Source organism: Saccoglossus kowalevskii, chromosome 5 (genome assembly GCF_978046115.1).
Source record: "Saccoglossus kowalevskii chromosome 5, keSacKowa6.1, whole genome shotgun sequence".
NCBI classification, from domain to species: Eukaryota; Metazoa; Hemichordata; class Enteropneusta; family Harrimaniidae; genus Saccoglossus; species Saccoglossus kowalevskii.
Genome location: NC_140645.1, coordinates 23,810,120 through 23,832,299, shown reverse-complemented (window position 1 = coordinate 23,832,299; position 22,180 = coordinate 23,810,120). Strand labels below are relative to the sequence as shown.

Here is a 22,180-nt window from a genome sequence, read left to right as displayed (position 1 = left end):
ACTGATCTACTGATCATGAGTGTGATTCAAAATCCTAAGCCAGTACACTGTACTGATGATTGGTATGTCCAGCCACGCAGCACTTTTTTGTCGAAATGCCCATATGTTGCCTTTCCCAAAGCATGTCTGTCTCGTAAATCCACGGATATCATCCGCCTGACACGCAGATATAATCCCTCCATTGCAGCCACACACAGTACCAATTTCCAAAATAACTGGTATGAATTTTTAAACGCGATTATAGCGCAGAGTGTTTGATAATTCATACACCGTCTGTCATCAGACTATGAGAATACAATTAGTATTAATGTACTTTTTCTGTTTTTAGTAACAGTACGGTTTGGCCAAAAAATGTCCATATTCGCGCATTTACACCATTCGCGTCGACCATTTAATGTCCTTCATCCATCCGTATCTTATGCTTTCATCCAGCAAGTTAGCATAAAACACACTACAGTCAGGCTCAACCATGGCAATTCTCTGTTTTATTATTATATACATTATCTAGATGCATTTAGATATCCAATTATGCAAATATACGACACGGCCATGTAACGTATTAACACATAATTTATTTACAGCGATTTTAAATGAAATTTTACAGAAATAGCTACAACCCACACACATCCTTACAAGTTATAGTGTACTATTTCAATGATATCTCATGGTCAAGTAACAAGTGATCTAATGCAGTCTCAACTGTAGTAGAACAAGCCAATGACCCAGCCGTGTGCGCCCGCCTACGGTGGAAATAAACTAAACTTACATCTTACATAAACTCGTGTATGCATGTGTGGTCGAACTCTAGCGACGAGATGATTTAATAAAACTAAAGGTGAACATCTTCCCGAGTTTTTTTTTGTATAATTTGAAAGCAACATCTCCGGCCATGGACTACCAGCCATCGTATGGAATTCTGGGGTACTTCTTCTTAGCATGAAGTGATTGGATCTGTTCTTTCTCAGCACTCTACAGAAAATCTACGTACAAGTTTACCAAATATGCAAATCATTACCTCTCATCATGAATTATTTATAAATTATGCATGATGAGTCAGAAGGTGAGCGACGGAGGGGGGGGGGGGTCATGGGATATTGTGATAACCATGCAAAATCATAAATTAGCAACAAATCCTGAAATATAAAGACATTAAAGCTAGCCCGTGTTGAAGACCATGGTGTTTATCGACCAAAACTAATATAATTTCTATTGTTTTGTAACCTCTAAAAACCACTTCATTTGAATGGAATTTCTGAATTCAATTTCAGAATTGTTTTGGATAATATTTCCCATTAACTTTACAAAATCGAAAGCAGTCATGATATTTAAATGATAAGTGGCGGGGGAAGTTATACTTTTCTTGGCACAGTGCCAATGTAACTCATAAACCGGAAATGAGTATCTACAACGGGGGAGTCTCGAGATTTCTCGTTGCTAAGCCGAGTTGTTTGTGAGTTCGTTTGCCTTGGGTTTTTACGAAGTTAAATACTAGAATATAGATCTTAGGCCGATGCTTCTTATAAATATCTTGCACTTCACACATTTATGGCCTCAATACTTCACATCATAATATGCTTTGATGAATAAAAACATATATTTTCATATTTTTAAGAACATATTATAAACTTTCAAACGCAGTACGCAAGCCATGTACAATGCGAAATCAAAACTGATATAGTAATATATTTGCATAAATCTGCATAATTCTAATAACTGGAAGTGCATCGATTCACAAGATCGACATGATGGTTGCACGCATGAAAGAGCCAGGCAATCAGCGAGTCTGAAACTAGACAGTGTGAAAGGTACTTTAGTGACTATTCAAACGTACATACTAGTAATATATATTGAAGTTACCCGCTGACCTCAACTGTATAAAAGCTAGACCATATGGAGTAATTAAATTGACATTCATATACGTTACACTATAAATAACAGATGCTTTCTTTTTTTTATGGATCGCCTAGGTTCTAGACTGTACCAGACTTGACACAATTATATACCATTGATCCAACTCAATGATGAATGTAAATGAGAGGAAGGTAAACAGAATACACTAATCACGTACGTATTAGGCATGGATGGATGGGTGGGTCAGTGTATGTGGATGTGTTTTAATTAATACGTTCAATCGCTATTTTATTTTATCCGTATTATGTGAAAATACAAGATCCTGAGGATCGCCGTAAATTCTGGTCTAATTTCGCCTGCGGTTCTCGAAGGCAGTTCGTGACGCTCATAATTGTTCATTACAAAATACAATCACGCCGTCTAGTTTGCGTAAAAAGCAACTCGTTACATGCGATGGAAAGGGCGGGTGCGTTACATCATGAGTATTATTCTTTTTAAAGATATTATACGGTTGTATCAATTCAGACAACAACAACGTGGCCTGTACTGTTTTCACCTATACGAAGAGTATAAATTTTCTGATCGAGAGAGGGCGTGACAGTGTGCCTTTTTATATTTTATTATTAGCTAACATACAAATCAGCAAGTTCTGACAGTGATGTATTCTAATTGTTCTTTGTCGGTTCTTTAACGTTTTCCTAAATGAAGCACGTAGAATGGTAAGCCAACAACATTTTCCCCGTGGTGTGAACAAGTTCTACGGTTACACTAGAGCAAACATAATCCGTATACGTTGATTCCTATCTCCACGCATATGTGGTGGTAGTGAGCTGGAACATTACAGTTCGAAAATTCAAAATGTATATCAAATGTCATTCAACATCGCGTGTCAAGCCAGAGAGTCAGGTCATACCTCAGAGACCACCATCGTATCACGGGGCCAGTGGAATCCGGGTAGGCCACCACTCTGTCAGAAAGATTCGAGCCGTTTGTGATTACACGTGCCGAGTGACACTGAATGGCACATGACGCCCGCTAGTGTAACCGCTCTGATTTTATAAACGTTATAACTTGATTCGAATTACATGGAACAGAAGATAACACGAGAACAAACCGGTTTACGTGTGATCACGATTATGACGTGATGAACTTTCACTGATTTTGTTAACAGTCAAACAATGTGTTACGTGTTCAGACAGCCACACGTAAAGAGTTCTAAAGTTTATACATTTATAATAAATACATTATAAATAAATGTCTTGGGCAGTAATTCAGATAAATCGCGTGTAATTAGAAAGCGCCCCACAAACTGTTAGGCTGATTTGCGATTCGCTCTGCTTAAATAAAACCATCAACATGTTTCCGGATGTTACCATGGAAGAACACGAGCGTAAAGCTAACATCATTTAAATAAAAGATAAAACCGGGGCCCATATATGAAGTTCGCAAAAAGCATTCAGTTTTCAGCAGTCACTTAACTTTATTATTAGTGCGTCTTTTTTGCTGTTATCGTTATTGCATTCACACAAGTTAACCTTTTAACTTAGATTTCGATAAGATGACAAACTTTGTGCGATTGTATTTTTCAGGTCATTCAAAGTTGCGTTGGGACTTACTTTTAGACAGTGTAACATTGTCGGCGCCATTGGTCTCTCGTCAGCGTGCAACAAAATAAAAAGCATGCTAAATTGAACACTGCTATTACAAGACTAGTTTTTTGCCCACTTCCAAGGCAATAGTCATATTTTATCACCCAACTAAATATGAACATACAGTAGGATGTCAGAAACTCTCAATGCAAAGTATTTCTCAATTGACATGTACATTTCACATCTAATTGTGTAATAGTGAAGAAAGTAATGTAAGTAAGTTAAAGTAAAAAATATCATTGGATTGCAAATCATATCGAACTATAAATTGCATATTTTAAAACGCAATGATGTATTTAATCAATCATTGGGAAACAAAAAAAAATAACACTTACTTTTGTTAGTATTTGGCATCTATAATGGCACTAACAGACCACGGTGATAAAAACATACATAAACAGTCACTTATTACCATAAGACTCGTATATGGTCGCTTAGCTCATATATGTACACCTAAACAGAAATAAATATTAACGATGACGTAAAGCGGCGAATAAATGACTGAACGACCAACTTTCTAATAAACAGGATGTTAAATTTAGTTACTGTTTAAAAGGCGAGACAATTTACGAGGCATTCAGGCGTAAACAAGTATTTATTTATTACGTTTAGTTCCTTCATGTCGAGCAATCCTATAATTACAAGACACTCAGAAAGTGGATGGCGATGCGCGGTTCGCGTTTGTTTACCGTTAGAATATGCGCATGCGCCTGAGAGGCAGGCCCAATTTCCAGCCAATGGGACGCGTTCGCTGCGTTGATGCATGGGAATCTCTTTAACATGCTTTAGTTTCTGTTCACATTTGCGGAATCCGTATTTGCGGGTCAACTGCGAGAAAGAGTTTTACAGGGATTTCAACTACCGTAACTGAGCATCGTGAAACAGATTCCCCAAATAAATAGGTATGTATAAATCTGTGTATCTTTTGCGTACATTTAATGAAAAATGTCATATTAGACTATTTCTTATGTTTTCTATTTCTAGCATTACGTACGTGACGATTTTGTCACATAAGTATATTATCAACTGAGATGCTCAGATCGGAATTTTGAAAGAATTCAACTTCAACCACGTGCTTTTTAAATCAGACACTGACAAGTTTTAAACACTTTGCGTCGATGTGTACATTTTGTTTTCTTGGTTAAGCCTATTTAGGCATCCGGCTGAAAGGCTTTCTGTCGGGGTTGATCTTTCCCAATCATAATACTTATGTTTTGAAATTTAATTGTAATTTGCGTACCTCTGGTGGACTTTCTAGTAAGTTCGTTAAGGGCGATCATTTTCTTCTCATGTGGTGATGACGTGCATTTTCAGAGTTTTTTACATTTTAAAATTGTGTGAAAATTGATTTAAAATAAATATGTATAATGTGTATATATATTGCTGTTCGGTAAGTGTATCAGCGTGCTTTCTCGGCAAATCGGCAAAGTTCTCTTGAAAATATCACTAATTTAGCGCCGAGCGTCTTACGATGTTAAACTCAATACAAATAGTTCTATGAAGTATTTAGAGATAAAGTGTGCTAATCGCGTATTCACAACACCAATATATCGTGTTTTTTATCAAGATATTTTATTTCACCACTTTGAATTCCCTAAATGCTGTCTTGATGGACTTTTCTTTCGATGCTATAGTTTTCCGTACGACCAGAATGTACGCATGTACTGTATGTCACAGTCTGTTATCTTTCGTTTGTTAGTGAGACATATATTTCAATTATTCTGACAAGTACGCATCGCTCATAGTGTTTTTCGTCACCAGGAGGTGAACGATACAGTTCCTCGCGTGCCGAGCCCTTTACTGGTATTAGGTTTTCGCGATAGTGCGTTGACCCGCGAAATTGTAGCCATCGGGGCTTTTAGAATGTGCGTCGAAAGTTTCGGTCAAACGCGCTGCATACGCCTCCTGGGAACTACATATCGAATGCGATGAGACGCGGTGACTGGGGCTCTTTACCTATTACGCGAATGCGCACGTGTTCTGCATTATTGGTACGCATTATTAAGTCAAAGTACATGTCCATTTGTTTGGATCATTACTTTCTTCATGAATATCAACAAAAACAAATTACAAATTACAAATTAACCTATTTTCTATTGTTAAATGAATCAAGTTTGAGTTATTTTCTTAAATATGTTCGCGCTATGTTAATACGAACCAGTTGTGGAATGACATATTTCCCGTTACAGTTGGCCAGTAAATTAACGTAAAAAATATGCGCAATGGAAGTTGAAGTTTTAAATCAGTGAATACTACATACTTTCACAAAAAAACATAGATATTAGATAAACAAAACATTATTAAAATGTATTATGTTATTATTCTTATTATTAATTGACAACTGCAAAATGTGACTATTTTAACATTAAAGTAACTATTATCCATTTTTCGCTTCTGTTACCGAGGTGATCTACATATAAGTTATCAATACGCACCAATAAGAACGGGAAATTTAAAAGCAATCATTTGGCTTGCCAGTTTACTGTTTGTCACAAAATAACATGTAAAATGCACGTCTGACCAGGTGACCCATAAATCGCAGATTCCGACTGTGTATTCTCTTGGACAATCAACCCCTGGTATTCCACTCATAATTTACATTATTTCGCCATTGGATAATCTGTCACGGAATATCACCCCACGTGACCTTCACCGATCGCAACTGATTTCGGGTTGAATAACAAATGATGTAATACATTAATTTGATTATGTTAAAACGTAGTCGCTGGCACACTGTGGTGACAAGGCACACGTACAGTGAGCATACCACCCCGCAAGGGTCGAAGTCGTTACGCCAAGTATATATTTCAAGCACCGCAGTGTTTGATTTATATCCCCAACCAAACATCAGCAATGAAAACTCACATTATATCACGCGTGCATTTATTGTCTACACTTTTTTAACGGGAGCATTTTTACTGAGCCTGGTATATTACGCTTCTGACTCCGAGAGGTTGTAAAGCATGACGACTATCATCTGTACATATTATTGGCTAGTGTTTTAGTAAACATCGCTAATAGCCACGAAGTGTTTATTTGACGTTGTCAAATGCAGGTTCTATAAAATTGTGACTGTTAGCTGTGAGCTCGTTGCATCACATTTTTAGGATACATAGCAACCCTTCACGTTCTTTTGAAATATTGTGCTCTTCGTCTGAATTATCCTGCCTCCGAAATATTTCAGCTGGCGACCCACAATGATATTCGCTGTTATTTAAATCCGTATGTGTGTGTTAGGGGACACGCCGCGACGCAGCTATGATAGTGAATAGCAAACATAACCGGGACGAGAAAAATAGATTGGTGATTTGCGTGGTGGCAAAACCTAAATAGATACTATACGATATGTACGATAAATCTCGTTCTAACTGTTTCCTGACAACACACCACGCATGAATTTCAACTACGTTAGGTCACGTGACTCTGACATACACTTGCAGATGGCTTCGTACTTAGCAGCCACGGACACTGTTATGACGAATAGGAAACGACACTCAACTTGACATCGTTAAATATATGGGCCATAACTATTAGTGATGGCACGTTTGATTCCTGTCTGTCGCCACTGTCTATACCCTTGCCATATGCATGTCTGCACTGGTTACAAATAGACTGGATATTTATAGGAACTCGGTAGGAAACGCATTTACTGTAATCCAATTTAGTAATAGTTACGACCGATTTATTTGTTCCGGTCTCTATTTTGGAGCCATATTAAATTGGATCCAGCTATAACAGTGTTGACGTGCGCCCACACTGATGACGACGCCTTCTTGAATGTCACTTAACATCCGGTATCAATACATTGAACTTAAATTTTTAAAAAAACGAACATTCCCTGTTTTTTTATTCTTTTCTAAATTGACCAAATGAGCAGATGCACTGTGGATATCAATTGTAGTGTCATGAGTCAGTGTCAGTGGTGAATAACGTAACGATGTTTACTCACCGTATCCCGCTTTGGAGTGTTGGAATTCTATATTTCGTCATAGCATTAAAAGCAGTATTCAAACCAAGCTTTATCAAATACAGTCCATGTACATTTCCACTTTTCAGTTTCAGTTGAACAAAATTCAGTGTGATACATGTATCGTAAGCCAACTAAACCTAATAACAGTCCAGTCAAACGAGGTTATACATATTCGAGGAATTCATGATGGTAAATCTGTTGAATACAATATACATTAAACGCATATGGCCGTCGAGATCTCGTTAGAAACGACAAAGCCACGAGACTTGCCTTTGTTCCCTGTTCCAACCCCCAATCCCCTCCCCCCCCCACCATCGCATCCAATATCAAAGTTACATAGTTGAGTGGAACAGTAGACGCCATGACAGAACGAGATCTCGACGACCAATTGCGTTTAAGGTTTATTGCAGTCCCATCAGTATGAAACCATCTGATTACAGTGCAATATAGTGGTATGTCCTTTATTAATGTTCCCGTGGATTATGTCATATTCTATTAGTATAGTAATGCATGTAAAATAAAATAAAACATAAAAAGTGCATCTAAGCTATATCGCTGTAAATTTTCAGTCAATGTCTTTTATTTAATCGTCGAAATAACTTATAACGGGTATTTTACATTCAATAAAACACGTTTTCTAACCGCAAATTGCACTATTCCGTTCACGATCGGTAATTTTATCAAATTGCGTTGTGTACTAATTTTCACATACTATTTACGAGGTTAGCAGAGAATAAGGACTGGTGTTATTTTCACTTCATATCAGAAAAGAATGAAAGTCGCATGACCAACTTATCGATCATACAACTGAGCGCGTCTATCGCTTTTCATTTAACTGACGACGCCCGACATGCGCAACGAACAGACGAGTGCCGTTGCTGTGATTGGTAGCCCGTTCACATTCCTTACTGATTAATTGTTTACTTCCCAAGAGATGTAGAACTCACAGTGGTGAAATGTAAGAGTTATGTGAATTTGAGATTGCGTCATTTGCTTTCAACACCACACGAGGTGAGAGTTTATTGTTTAACTACAAAAAACGCGTTTCGTGTGGAAGTTTAATGTTTACTACGCTTTTCTTTGTATATGGCATTGTCACATATGTTCAAAAACATTTGTTTTTGCATTTTTCAATTAGCTTCGCAAAAGTTGTCACAGATTGATACGAAAACTGTTTATATTAACCTATTTCCTTCGTCCATAAAGTGGTGGTAGTGCTGGACGTGAGGGAATCCACATATTAACGGGAAGCTCGTTAGATCATATCGTATAATTTAATGACATCGTTTTCCTGAGAATCCACGAAATAAGCAATTAAACTTTGTATCAGAACAAAAACTGTCACTGTACGACGACTCATCAGATCTGGTGAGATATACATGAAGTCGAAAAACGCCAGCTATAAAGTCGAAACGTTGCGCCACAGCGATAACGTCTCAGCCGTGGTGCTACGTCGTGTTCGGTATGGGTCCCATGCTACGTATTCAACGCGTGTAAAATTCCACCCTGCCGAACAATATTTAATGCTATTTATCCTAAAATGTGCCGTTCTGTATTTTTCACGCCAATGCACCAGTCATATGCATTTCGCTTCCCATGCCTACAATTTTCTTTTAATGCAGGGGGCGGGGGCGTCACCTGCGCATGCGTCAAAAGGCCATAGCGTGTCATCGTTTACAAACAAGCGTCTACCCATGAGCCTTTGCGTTTTTAGCGTGTGTTGTTATCGTCGCTTGGGACTCAATTGCCGCGCGTGCGCAGGTGACGATCCTCCCGCTTTAATCATGCGCCTTTATTGGTTAATACGTAGTCACATGGGGTTATATAAATTTACGCTACTACCCACACATGATGAACTATTCCCAAATTAACGTCATATTGAGAATTATCATCAGACTATTTGTCACTGCGCATGCGTATGTGCTGATATCTCTATTTACAACACATTCCACAATTTCCACCTGTGGCAGAGTATTGGCTGATCTAGTATCTGACAATGATTCACAGTGGACTAAGAATATTATCATATTCATTGAAAAAAATCCTTGGCTTTAAAGCGGCAGGGTCGTCATCTGCGCACGCGCGGGAATTGAGTACCAAGCGAAGATTACAACACGCGCTAAAAATGCAAAGGCACATGGGTAGACACTTGTTTGTGAATAATGACACGTTATGGCCATCTGGCGCATGTGCAAGTGACGACTCCCCCTTTTAACTACATTGTGAAACCGAATGTTGCGTCCCCCGTCATTACAGGTGTCTACGCAACGTCTACTCTGAAATACAGACTACGGGCAACTACTATTGTTTGTATGAATGATTTGTGTTTACCACTGTTTAGTAGTTATTACAAGTAGTGTTTAGTAATTATCGTGATTCAGTCTATTTAGATCAGTTTACGGCGAATACAAATCCACCGGGAAATAGACGTATGCTATTGCCCCAATGACCAGTTAATATTTGCTGAATATTGCCCGACATAGCGGGGGCTCTACAGCGGTGAACGAGATCATGGCTTAGATATTGTATTAAGATCGATAGTCAATAATATGTTTGTTTATCCTCCACCCTGGGACAGCTGTAACACCCATTTACACTTTGTGTATATTTACAGGTGGCAACGATTACATACGGGGACAAAATTAATTCGCAAACCGTTTACATTCCTTTGTTGAAAACGCATTTACATTCCTCTGTTGAAAACGCAAACTTTCAAATTGATATTTTCGTACTCGTGCATTATGAACTTGCATCTCGAATAGAGTCAAGATACAATAGTAAAAGTTGAAATAAATTCAATTACTTACTTGTATTTCATAGCATGCACTATTTTATTTACAATCAATCCGCGTCGTTGAATTAATCGGAAACTTTTACTTCATATGATGCACTATTTTATTTACAATCAATTCGCGTCATTGAATTAAGCGGAAACTTTTATTTGCTATCACGGAGAAAACATGTGTCCAGACAAGCTTCGAACTTTACTCGTTGACTGGAATACTGGTATGGAAGTTTAAATCATTAAAAGTATTCTAATTGACGACCAGGTTGATTTTTTGGCAAAAACAAATACGTCGTTACCATCACTCAAACGATTGTTTATGTTTGCGTGACTTATTGGTGGAATTTGCCGCTAATAGTTTCGGAAAAGTTTCTAAAAAAGCTTATGTGCATTGAACCCTATTTGACCGGCCAGATGACAACGTTGCGCTTTTACGTGTTTGCTGTAACGTCTAGCTTGACCTTTGAACCCAGTGAACTATGTTGGAGGAAATATGTGTGTACGCTGTTGTTGAGGATCTTTATTGTCCTGATTTAGGGTTTAGAAAGCATCCCCGAACACTATTATGTGAGGGTATGTTCGGTGGCAAATTGCCAACATTCTGTTTATTTTAGTAAACACGACTCCCGCTTTAGATGTTACTGTGCAAAAGAGCATGGAAGATAAGGAAGGGAAAGAAGTGTACCTTAATCCTTAGTTATCCTATCAAATATTCAAGTGAGAACCTTAAAGGCTGAAGAGGAGAAGGGTTCTATGTGAAACAACGGAGGACGTGCTGCCCGTAATTGCGTGTTCATTTTATGAACTCACGATAATGTAAACTACTTTTCGTAAATAAACTCTTTTTAAAGAAAATGTACCCGAATTTAACTATATTTATTTAATGATGATGGTGGTGATTTATGTTGCCGTAAACTCCTTATCCAATATGGCACTGCGAATGTTTCATCATTGTTTAAACACCAGGGCAAGAACGGAAATGTGCACAATAATGGGCAAGACGCAGCGCCCAATCCAATATTTGAGCAGCAGTGGGCAGTGTGTCGTCTTTTACGTCTTTAGTATTACGCGTAGAACGTTCACGAATAAACGACCATGTGGGAATACGCTAATATGTATATTTCTAAATGAAAATAACCATTTTTTATCGTTAAAGAAATCATGGATAACAGATTTGTTGTTTAACCTATCCGTATAATTGTTGGGAAATATTTAACGTGGCTGAGTCACAAAAATTTTTGTTTGTATGTTGGCAAATTGAACTAAATCACGTGATACCGATCGACCAATCAGAACGCTGAGTTTCAATAAAAAGCAGCGAATGGTCGTTGTGTCGTCACAGGAAGCGCTGTCCCAGCACAGACCGAACTCCGCACAGTTCGATACGCGTTACTTATCATCACTGCACAAAGCAGCTTTGCATAGAACTCATTTGCATATTCGAATATGTTCGAACTACCAGACTCTGTCGGTTAACAAAGTTATGCGTAAGTCACTTGGTTACTTTAGTCACTTTAATAAGACGTTTCACGCCCCGACTTTGAATAAAATGTTCAGTTAATTAGATTAAAATATACATGACTTGCGTTAGAAACGTACAATCCTTTCCTAGATGAGAAAGCATTAGATTGTACAATAAATAAATAACTTTATAAATTGACAAGAACCTTTGTGTTCCATGGCAGTTAGACGCGGAAAATCGAACCCGTTCAAGCCAGAAATAGTATTGAAATATTCAGCAGAATACAAGATGAACGGAAATGTTAGGAAACCCTTTTCAGTGAAATTAGTATTTAATGTTTCTTTCCCAACTATACTCGTTAACAGAACGTTTTTTCCTCCAAGTTTTAGTGTATCACGTGCGCCGTTTCACTACTATAACATTACCTTGCAAAATATAGTTCGCGATAAAATGGTTCGTATTTACGTTTTTACTGAAGTCTGACATTAATGAATAGTTCGAATGTCACATACGTTTTTTTCCACTTTTTGTAGTTCGGTTTCAAATGAAACAACTGCGGAAAAATGGCCGTGCGTAGTGAGGTGATTTGACCACAAAATTGAAGGCTACCTGTGGCAGAGGCACTATTGCGTAAAGCGCAAAGGCCTATGGGAAGGAGATTGTAGTGTCGTATGACGCCTTACTAGCCGATTTTGTCTAAAATAGCGCTCCGCAGCCACTTTACACTAGTGTTTATACACGGAACTTGATAAACTTTTTTCCAATTTAAGTTGCTTTTTAATCGCGTATTTTAGTGAAATATTGTTTAGTGAGTGAAATATTAATGTCATAAATGATTCAATCTTTCAAACAACAGAAATTAACACACGATAACGATAATCAAATTTGGGTTTGGCGTTCGAAAATACACGCGTAATTTCCGGTTTCAACTAGTTCGAAAATAGCACAACCTTTAACGCGATACAATCACGCGTGGAACTCCTGCCTGTGCAATTTGGGCCCAGTTTGTTCTTACAAGTTTTCTAAGTTTCAATTATCATTATTTAGTAAACAGGTTCCTGAAATGATTTAATATATCCGTAAAATACGTGACAATCAATGATTGACTTTGAAACGTTCTAAATTTCGATCAAACTCCCGGCACACCTAGCGCGATATGCGTCAGATCGGTGTAGAAGACGCCGACCTGCAGCGTCAATGAGCGAATGGTATCATATAATATTGTGATAATGCTCAACTATTAAGTTCTCTTTCCAAAACTGATTGCCGTCAAAAATGGTGAATTAGAGTTTCAGGCAATGCGCACTCTAGGCTGAATTGCCACAATACCGATATCAATGGATGTGAAAAAATGAGGAAAATGTGGAAATTGATGTCCCGGCTTCCACCTGACACAGTCCGTTTTACGTAAAGAGTACAATGTTGAGAATTTGAATCTTACTATGATGATATAAATAATCAAACATCACGTGGGCGGGGGTTTGACGTGGTACGGATTGGTGGAAAAGCATCAGATGATAATATCACGTGACACCAGCGGTTATTTACATTTTACAAATAATTCGCGCAAAAAACTAAATCGAAAGTGTCGATATTTTAATGAATTATTTCACCGGAAGATCGCGAAACAAATAACGGATAACATCTCATGAGTACAGCACGTTAACAGTAAATAATGGTGTCCCTAAGCTGCCTTGAATTCCCTGGGTCAAACCCCCATAACGAACATATTAACGCCAATGAATAAAGATAAGATGTCTTCAAATAAGAGACTAGGGAGCATATTTTGGAACAGCTGCTTGCCATCTTTATGTAAATATGCCATATCTATGGGGTGAAGAGTTCGCATACCCTGTGATCAGTTTTGGGGGATGTATATAAAACATTACTGTCGAGCTACAGTCAGTCTGTCTACAAGTTTGTACGTTATGTTATTTATTGAATGTCGACTTGGAACACCCTAAGTTTAATAACTTGTTGTTCATGTCAATGCATATTGTTGTTGTTTTTTCCCGATTTCTATTATGTATCGTAATAATTTGACAGCGGCGAAATTATATATTTTCTGTTTGGAGCATGGTGGCGATTGTAAGCCATAGTTTCAATTGCATTCCTGCTTAGTATTTTATGCAGAACACGTGTAACTGAATATTGTATATATCACCGCAACAAATGGTAAACTCAAATGATTTGACAAAAATATTGGAGCACTTACGTCACAGTGGACTGAAGTCGAAGTGTCTAATCTCAAAATCATAGTGTTAAACATTGTAATTAAGTAATTTCATACTTGTGTAATAACTCATTATACTTTATTTTGAGAACTACTTCTAAATTCGATTTTTACTTAAGTCATATCCCCTAAAAAATGATTGAATCTCGGTTGTTAATTCATCATTCAGTCTGCGTCAATGTTACAAAAGGTACGGGACAATTCGTTTTTTACTTCAATCCCATGACCGATTTCATCTTTGGCCCCCACCGGTGTCAAGTCCATACTACAGGTCCCGAACACGCTCGGTCAAATATCTACTTCCATTGAAATAGACCACTCAAAATAATTATGAAAGACTACATTTTCTACTCTAAATCCAATACTAAATAACTCACTTATATAACAACACGACAGAAATGACGCAGTTATAGGTTGTATATGTATTATTTTAATATATATCTAGTGAGTAGCCGAATGACTATTTTAAAGCAGAAAGAAATGTTCATTTAAGATCTCATCGCAAATCAAATGTGTTACATCAATATCACAAGCGAATGCTTTATGATTAATGCGTGCTCGACAAAGTAAACTGTAGATACTGTGTCTTGTTGGGACACACTTTTCGTATTAACGCCATTCCAATCAATTAGACGTTTTAAAGGAGTGTATTATGGTCTCATTTTTCATACATTAAATTATTCATTCGTACCCCTATTTAAACGTCGTCAATTCTATTTTTGAATTGTAAAATACGGGATGTACTTTTGAATTAAACGAAAACAACACGGGCATAATTGCTTCGCCCATGAGATGCGTTGTTCTCTAGATCCATTAGGTGTCGATATATATTCAAGTAGCACTCCTGATTAATCAACCAAAAAACAAATAAAATCTTATTTTGGTGCATGCTCCACTTTTTGGTCATGATTGGTATGCCCATACACAAAGTTGTATGTCACATTAACAGCCGCGACAACTTATCCTAGTGTTTGATACACTATTACTCGGTCGAGGTATTTGCTACACATCAATACACTAGACGTCTGCAATACGATAAGATATGTTAAACACGTGTAGAAAAGAGAAAGATATGTACATCCGTCGACAATAACGGAGATGTGACACGTGTTTTAACATGGTTCAAGTATGTGTACGTGTTTCTACCCGCCACGCCCATATTTTAATTGGTTAATATATTTGAATGTCTTACGTGTCCTGAAATGAATCGCATGCATCAGAATTCTGTGTCACATATTTAATTCAGTTATAACTACGACTTAGGCGTGTTGATTGCTCTACCACGTGTCGTAATAAATTATGTTATTCACATCGTTATTGACAAGGAACATTTTAATAATCCGATACGGAAGATTCCGGCTTGTAGATTACATGATGTAATTACTGCAGTTTGTTCACACGTTTTTTTTAAGAAGTAGATCTAATGTTATCGCCACGTATACGTAATTCACCGGAGATTTGACAATATATTCATCCAAGTGCATCTCCAGTGTGAGTGGTCCTTATGTTATACCTAATTTGACAAATTTACCATGACCCAAATAGCCACAACACGATGTCAAAACATTTCCATTTCCACGTCTACCATGTACACATATCAAACAATAAATAGGTGATAACAACTTCAGAGTAGTAAGTTGAGTCGCAATTTGTAGAAGAAATAATTTTAAACCAGAAATTTCAACCAGAAATTTTCAAACAAACAAAAAAACCGAATAAAATGAAATATGCAGGATGTTATTTTCAGCTTATCTCAAAACGTGGTCATCGCAAATTTGCTTGAGATTTTAATATGACGCAGTTGTCGAACAACTGTTTTTCTTACAAAGAATGCGAGGATACATACATACGATATTACGAGGCTGACCGTGGAAGCTCAGTGCCCTTGTCAGTAACCCCCATCAATATATTTAAGAAATGTCTTCAACACCAAGATAAAGACTTTCCATCTTCGACATTGTGAAATCCTTTCGTTTTTTGGAGAAAAAAAACCCTCAAAAAAAAAGTATTTATATCAAGAATAATTTATAACGAAATGTATTCCTTATGCATCCGTAAATAATTTTCATAATTACAGATTACACAATAAAAAAAACAGAAAAAAAAAATTTGCTAGTATTCTCTTCCATTGTATTCTATTGCTATATTTGCATTTTTTTGTCTTGAATTATGCCTGAAGGAAGCTGAATGAAATTACAAATTATGGAGTGTGTTCAACAACTCATGTATGAACAAGAACTTTCATAAATATGATTTGACTTGGTAAAAATACTGTATTTTTCTGCATAAAAACGAAAGAATTTCACATTGTCGAAAACGGCTGGAAAGTCTTTAGTGTTCATCTAAATGAGGAACTGACTTCATTAAGTGTGTGTTTCTGCAAACAACATCACTTTTTTCATTGAGACAAAACATATCGTTCAAAAAAAAAGATATAGATTTTTATATCAGATTCTAAATTCCACGCCTTCCGTGTGACTACTAGATAAGAGTGTTTGCGAAAGTTTTCGAAACCCCGCCATTTCGTATATAACGAGAATGGTAATGTGTCTCTAATAATGCAGTACATTTGTCACTAATAAAGTTTTGAAGTGAAAGAGTTTGTGTATGTTTTACATGTGGGCAACACAGTGCAGGATATAATCTAATTATAGTCCATAATCGTCATTGGCATGGAAACCGTCAAACCTCTTTCAGCGACAGAGTGATCGGAACTTAAAAAAAAACGCCTTTAATTCCCAAAGGCATCTGTCGTACGGATTGTCTGTAATTACCGCTCGTTAATCATTTGTTGGATACCAACGTGTAAACGAGTTCAAACCGGATTTGTGACAGTTTGGAATCCAGATTACAGAGGGGGGGGGGTAAATAGGCATCACCGTTTAATGAGCAAATAATGGAAGCCAGAAACAATGCGCCCAGGAAATTGGACACAGAATCTTTGACGTAAAAGAAGTAAGACTAATTTCTTTTGAAACAGATTATATAAACTTAAAGCTATCATGTTTGAAACAAATATTTTCTTTGATATGTTTTTATCCATTATGGCTACATGGCAAAAAAGTCGTTAGCCACGTGATTTAAACATTGAATGTAATTAACATACATTAATATTAAATAAATGTATTTAACAAAACACAATACATGGAAATTCTCTTCTCGAAAAACAGGACACATATTGTGAACAATTTAAATCCATTAGACACATACTCTGGTAGCTATTTATATTTGAAATCCTGAACAGCGAAAAGGTAGATAATACGTATTTTAAAACATTCATGTATGTCTTCATGTTTTGATTTACTTAAATCGTTTTTTAAATATGTTCAACTTGGGGATGGAGCTCTGAATGTTTAACAGTGTGTACCAAATAGTGCCTAAACATAAATATTAAATATATGTCCCCAAACCTGCACCTATCTATTATTAGCATGAAGACGGCTGTAGTTTATTGTTATTTACAGGCAATGCGTTATTATAATATATTGCCAGTGTACCAAGTACAGCCAAATCCAATACTGCCTCAAAGCAATTAACCGTGCATGCTTTGAATTGTGAACTAGGTCAACTATTCGCGTCATGAGACACTTCTGTCCAAAAAAGTTCATACAAGGTCACTGGTCTTATTTCGTAACTGGAAATTTATTGTACCAAGCAAAACCTACGCAATAATAATACCGTGTTTTATTATTTATATCAGACAAATTACTGGCTATTCCCGTCACTGACTGGTGGTCATCTCCTAAAATACCAAAACAAAGCTCGTTTAGTGACTGGACAATTTGTTTTTGTGGTATTTTTGTAAATATTATAAGTCTGAAGGTAATCCAGTGAAATTATTCATCCAGTAAATTGCGCGTTCGGTTCCAAGTCCCATCTTATCAATGCACGCGACCGATTCCCAACTTTAACACGAGTACTACACGGCCACGAAAATGTGTTGTTGAGATGTGTTAAGACGGCCTCACGCTAGAAGTTTCTTTCGAGCATATAACTGTATTTCTTTGGCTTTCGCTATCCAATTTAAAGGAGGGGGTATTTTTGTCGTAATTGTGACTGTCTCTGTGCATTTTCTATCTCCATTTCTCACATTTTTATTAGTGAACCCAAAAATCTTACTATGCCATCTATATATCTTTCTCATGTAATCCACTAGATAATTTTACAAAGATATTCTTAATGTTTATAGCAAAAGTTGCCAAAAATTTCCTTCTTTTCCCACACGTCACATAGATTGTACTCAAACCAGAGTTTCCAATATTTAAAAGCATATTGTAACATTTTCTTTGATATCAATCTTTGTTTGTATAGTACACTCTCTAAAACGACCCCCCACCCATTGGAGAATTGTTAGATAGGAAAACACAGTATGCCAAAAAATGCTTTCGAAACCCCACACCCCAGCGCCATGTGTAAGTATAAGGAACACATTTAATAACAAATTGCAAAAGTACGTCGCTCTACAATTATTATAAACGGATTTCTGCGCCTACTGCGCTAGTGTTCTTCTTGCCTATTTGAAAACAAAATACCTAAATATGTGTAATAGAAAACCACTTCCATCCTTTCGTAGCTGCTACCTCAACAAAATCCCGTCGAGAATGATAACTTGTTTTTGGTTTTCGAAAGTTTTCATTCTAGAGTTATTTAGTCATGTCAAAATAATTTGTTTTAATTGTTCGTCTCAAACTAGTATGATTAGGTTATTAGAAAGTGTGCATTGAGCTAAATAATACATTGTTTATACATATCGCCCGTGATTTTGTCTGTAGACATCAATCAAATACAAAACGTGTTTTTCAGAGATGTACAATACTGTGAATAATAAAGGACGTAGTTATTGTTTCAATGCCTTCTACAATGCTTGCCCTGTTGCACGACTTATTCGTAAGTTCTGTTGTTTGGCGTTAGACAAACTTTGCTGATTTTTTTGTTTAATTTTTTTTATTTTTAAGACAACAAAAACAAAGTTTACACGGCAGCCATGTACATCAATGTTCTTTTTAAGTTTTCATTTCATTTTCAATTTGTATTTTCGCAGATCACCATGAACCATAACGGGGATATTTGTACAGCGACTGTAGAAGACGATGACGATGATTACGAAGAAATTGAGAATTTCCAACTATGGTCGACATTCAAAGGTCGTAGCATGTCAAGACCACACGGCGTTAAAGTGGGTCCAACGGGAGACATACTGGTCGCTGATCGTAACAACGGTCTGGTCAAGGTGTTCACTCTGCATGGACGATACGTCAACAAAATCACAGTATCAGAAGATCCCATCGACATGGCAGTTCTCGAGGAAGACGTCATCGCAATCAGCGATCACAAAAAGAAGACGGTTTTAGTGTGCACGAAAGGCAGTCAGGTGCTGAGAGAAATCGGCATGGGACTTTTGGTGGCTCCACTCGGAATTGCGTCCAAACACAAACTGTTATACGTTGCAGACTCCGGCGATTCTAATATTAAAGTGTTTACATTCAGTGGGGAACACGTTCGGACCATCGGCTCTGTGGGTAAAGGTCAAGGTGAACTACTTGTACCATGGTTCATTGCAATTAATAAGAAAGATCAAGTAATTGTAGCCGATGCGCTCAATAATGCAGTGAAAGTCTACACTCTAGAGGGCGAGTTCCTTTTCCAATTTGGGAAGTTCGGCACGAGAGAAGGTCAATTGATTAATCCCAGAGGGGTGGCTGTAGACAAGAAAAATAACATATTCGTTACCAGTAACCACATGATTCAGATGTTTGATCAGAAAGGTGAGTTTCTCAGCCGCGTCGATCTGCCGAAAGATGGAATGAAATCTCCACACGGCATCGTCGTTGCCACGTATGAACCGATCGAAATCGCGGTGGCTGATACCGGCAATAACTGCATCAAGGTGTATGCCAAAGAAGACGAGCAGGACCGACTGCAAGAAGACGAGGTGGACAGTCTGCCATCCCTAGCCCAAATGGAACCAAGACGAAACAGTACCATTGCATCTCTGCCATTGGATTTCCACCACAAACCGCTTTTGAAAAGACGAAGCAGTGTTTTCTTCTAAAAAAAGAAGAGATTTACAAAGCAGAAAACTTGTTATTTGTCTATTGCGTGTGTTGTCGGATCTGATTCGCAGGAATAATTGTTGAAACTGTAGCCTGGGGGGGGGGGTGTCAATTATTTCGCAGATATTTTCCTATCAAACAAAACACGACCGAACTATATCGTCTATGCATCCCCAAGTCCACAACCTTTCTCGCTATTTCCTACTTCACATCCTCAAGGCCCTTCCAATGTCAGGAAATGATGAAACACCGTGTCAAAAAACATTCCCTGTGATAATTTATTAACAAAGTGTTTGCAAATGTTGTACAGGCATGTACAGGCATTTGTTGAATTGGTGATTTTCCGTTCAACTGCGAGATCTCGCGAGATGCATAAGAGACGCGCGTCGAACGTCTACCGCAAAAATCGAACGATTTGATTTTGAACTGGAATTTCATTATTTCATAGATCATATCGACTGGCCGATCTTCGACAGAGGAATATTGCTTTTGAATACCCTCACTTAATCGAAATTGTCTATCATCAAATGTGTACAGCACATTATTAGGCATGGAAATGCCCCCAAAATATTTTCGAGTTTGTCGAATCCCACGCGTTGTTTGACGCCACTACGACGCTATGACCTTTGTTTGTCCTGTTTTTACGTTCGATTTCACGCATAACGCGCGATTCTCGCAGTGAACGGAAAATGGTCTATTGCGGAGACCCATTAGCTGCCACATTATTTCAGATACCTTAAAAATATGTGTCAACATTAGATAACGAGAAGGCGTTACCTTCGATTACGTACGATAAGAGATTCAAAGTTCTTTTCAAGTGCATGTGTCCGTCTACTTGCATGTAAATATTACTACCTTTTTATTTGGCTCCATTTTATGCACTCACATCGACTTCGATTTTTCGCTCTTTCATGTGTGTAGGAAAGTTTTATGAAATATATACGAATACATATAACGAAGTGAGATATAATAATGTGTGAAACGAAAGTCACTGTAGGTAGGTATGGCAGATATGTAATGAATCAGTAAACACGTGGAAGTCAAAATGAGGTCAGTCAAATAACATGCTTAGGTGTAACGTTCTGATATCATGCTGTATCAATTGGTTGGTAGCAGACAATTTTAAGGCCAGACTTTCATTATCCCTTGTTTCGCGAACCCGCCGAATGAGCAGGAGCCGAAAATGAAATAAAATTAAAATTTTATTTCAGCGTAATTTCTCGTGGCCACCGATTTGTAAGTGCAAAAATTGCTAAAAAAAAAATTATTTTTATCTTCATTTTTGTCCGCCCGCCGCATAACAAACCCAAGTTGCATGATCAAAGTACCGAAGTCTCGCGCAGATGAGAAACAAGGTTATACATGGAATAACATTTTATTTCATTTATTCTTTCCGACCAATGATCTCACTTACAATTCTTTGAGAATCACACGAATCTAATGGAAAAAAAGAATTAATTTTATTTCCGCCCTCCCCCCAAAAATTGCCTTATAAAAACTCGAGAAACAAGGAATAAAACAAGTCTGGCCTTAAGTTAGGTTAAACGACAATATTTCCACGATTTGAACTTTTGTTCTTTATAACAAGTCATTAATATACCTTATTACTTTTCAAAGTTTATACTACCTATATTTACGCTATATCTTGTTCATAGATACTCCGGACACCTTGTAATACCTAATACGAATAAACGCGGGAAAAGCGCGTATTTTTATGCACACAAGTCAAAACCTCGCACGAAAGACAAACGATACTATACGAGTTGTATAATTTATGCATGCATAGTTAATCCTCGACATTATATGAGTGTAGTTTATTTTCTTCCATGTTGTTTTGTGAATAAATTCTGCTTGTGAACTGCCATCCAAACTGTATACAACTTCATTATCGACACCATTTAGGGCTCGAGCAATCCTGAATTCTACCAAGTAGTCATGCATGTTTTAGAATGCATGAATATGTAGTACAATAAACAAACGAACATCAATGTACACAAACTCGGTGGCCAAACATGGCCGCGAGATCTCGTTGAAAGGGAGAGAGCCACGAAATTCGTTTGCATCTTCTTCTTAAATAGAGTTCTTCCGTTATAACGACACTGTTCCGAATACTACAGTCATAATACACCAGGAGAACAGTGAACAGTGTGACAGGACAAAATAAAACACTAATCGAA

At 37.3% G+C, this 22,180-nt stretch overlaps 2 protein-coding genes across 2 annotated transcripts in view; both read left to right on the top strand.

Annotated features, from left to right (window-relative positions):
• The window catches only part of LOC100366335 (beta-1,3-galactosyltransferase 1-like), a 414,782-nt gene that overhangs the window by 275,805 nt on the left and 116,797 nt on the right, over positions 1-22,180 (top strand). The window lies entirely within an intron of this gene.
• LOC146745913 (uncharacterized) lies at positions 4,299-21,867 on the top strand. Its single transcript, XM_085499647.1, has 2 exons — positions 4,299-4,402; positions 18,992-21,867. Exon 2 carries the CDS (start codon positions 18,998-19,000, stop codon positions 20,000-20,002), a length of 1,005 nt encoding a protein of 334 aa, XP_085355773.1. The 5' UTR covers positions 4,299-4,402; positions 18,992-18,997; the 3' UTR covers positions 20,003-21,867.

Bases quoted from the DNA above. Each gene is read 5' to 3' on its own strand.
- LOC146745913 (XM_085499647.1), top strand. From the start codon at position 18,998: ATGAACCATAACGGGGATATTTGTACAGCGACTGTAGAAGACGATGAC.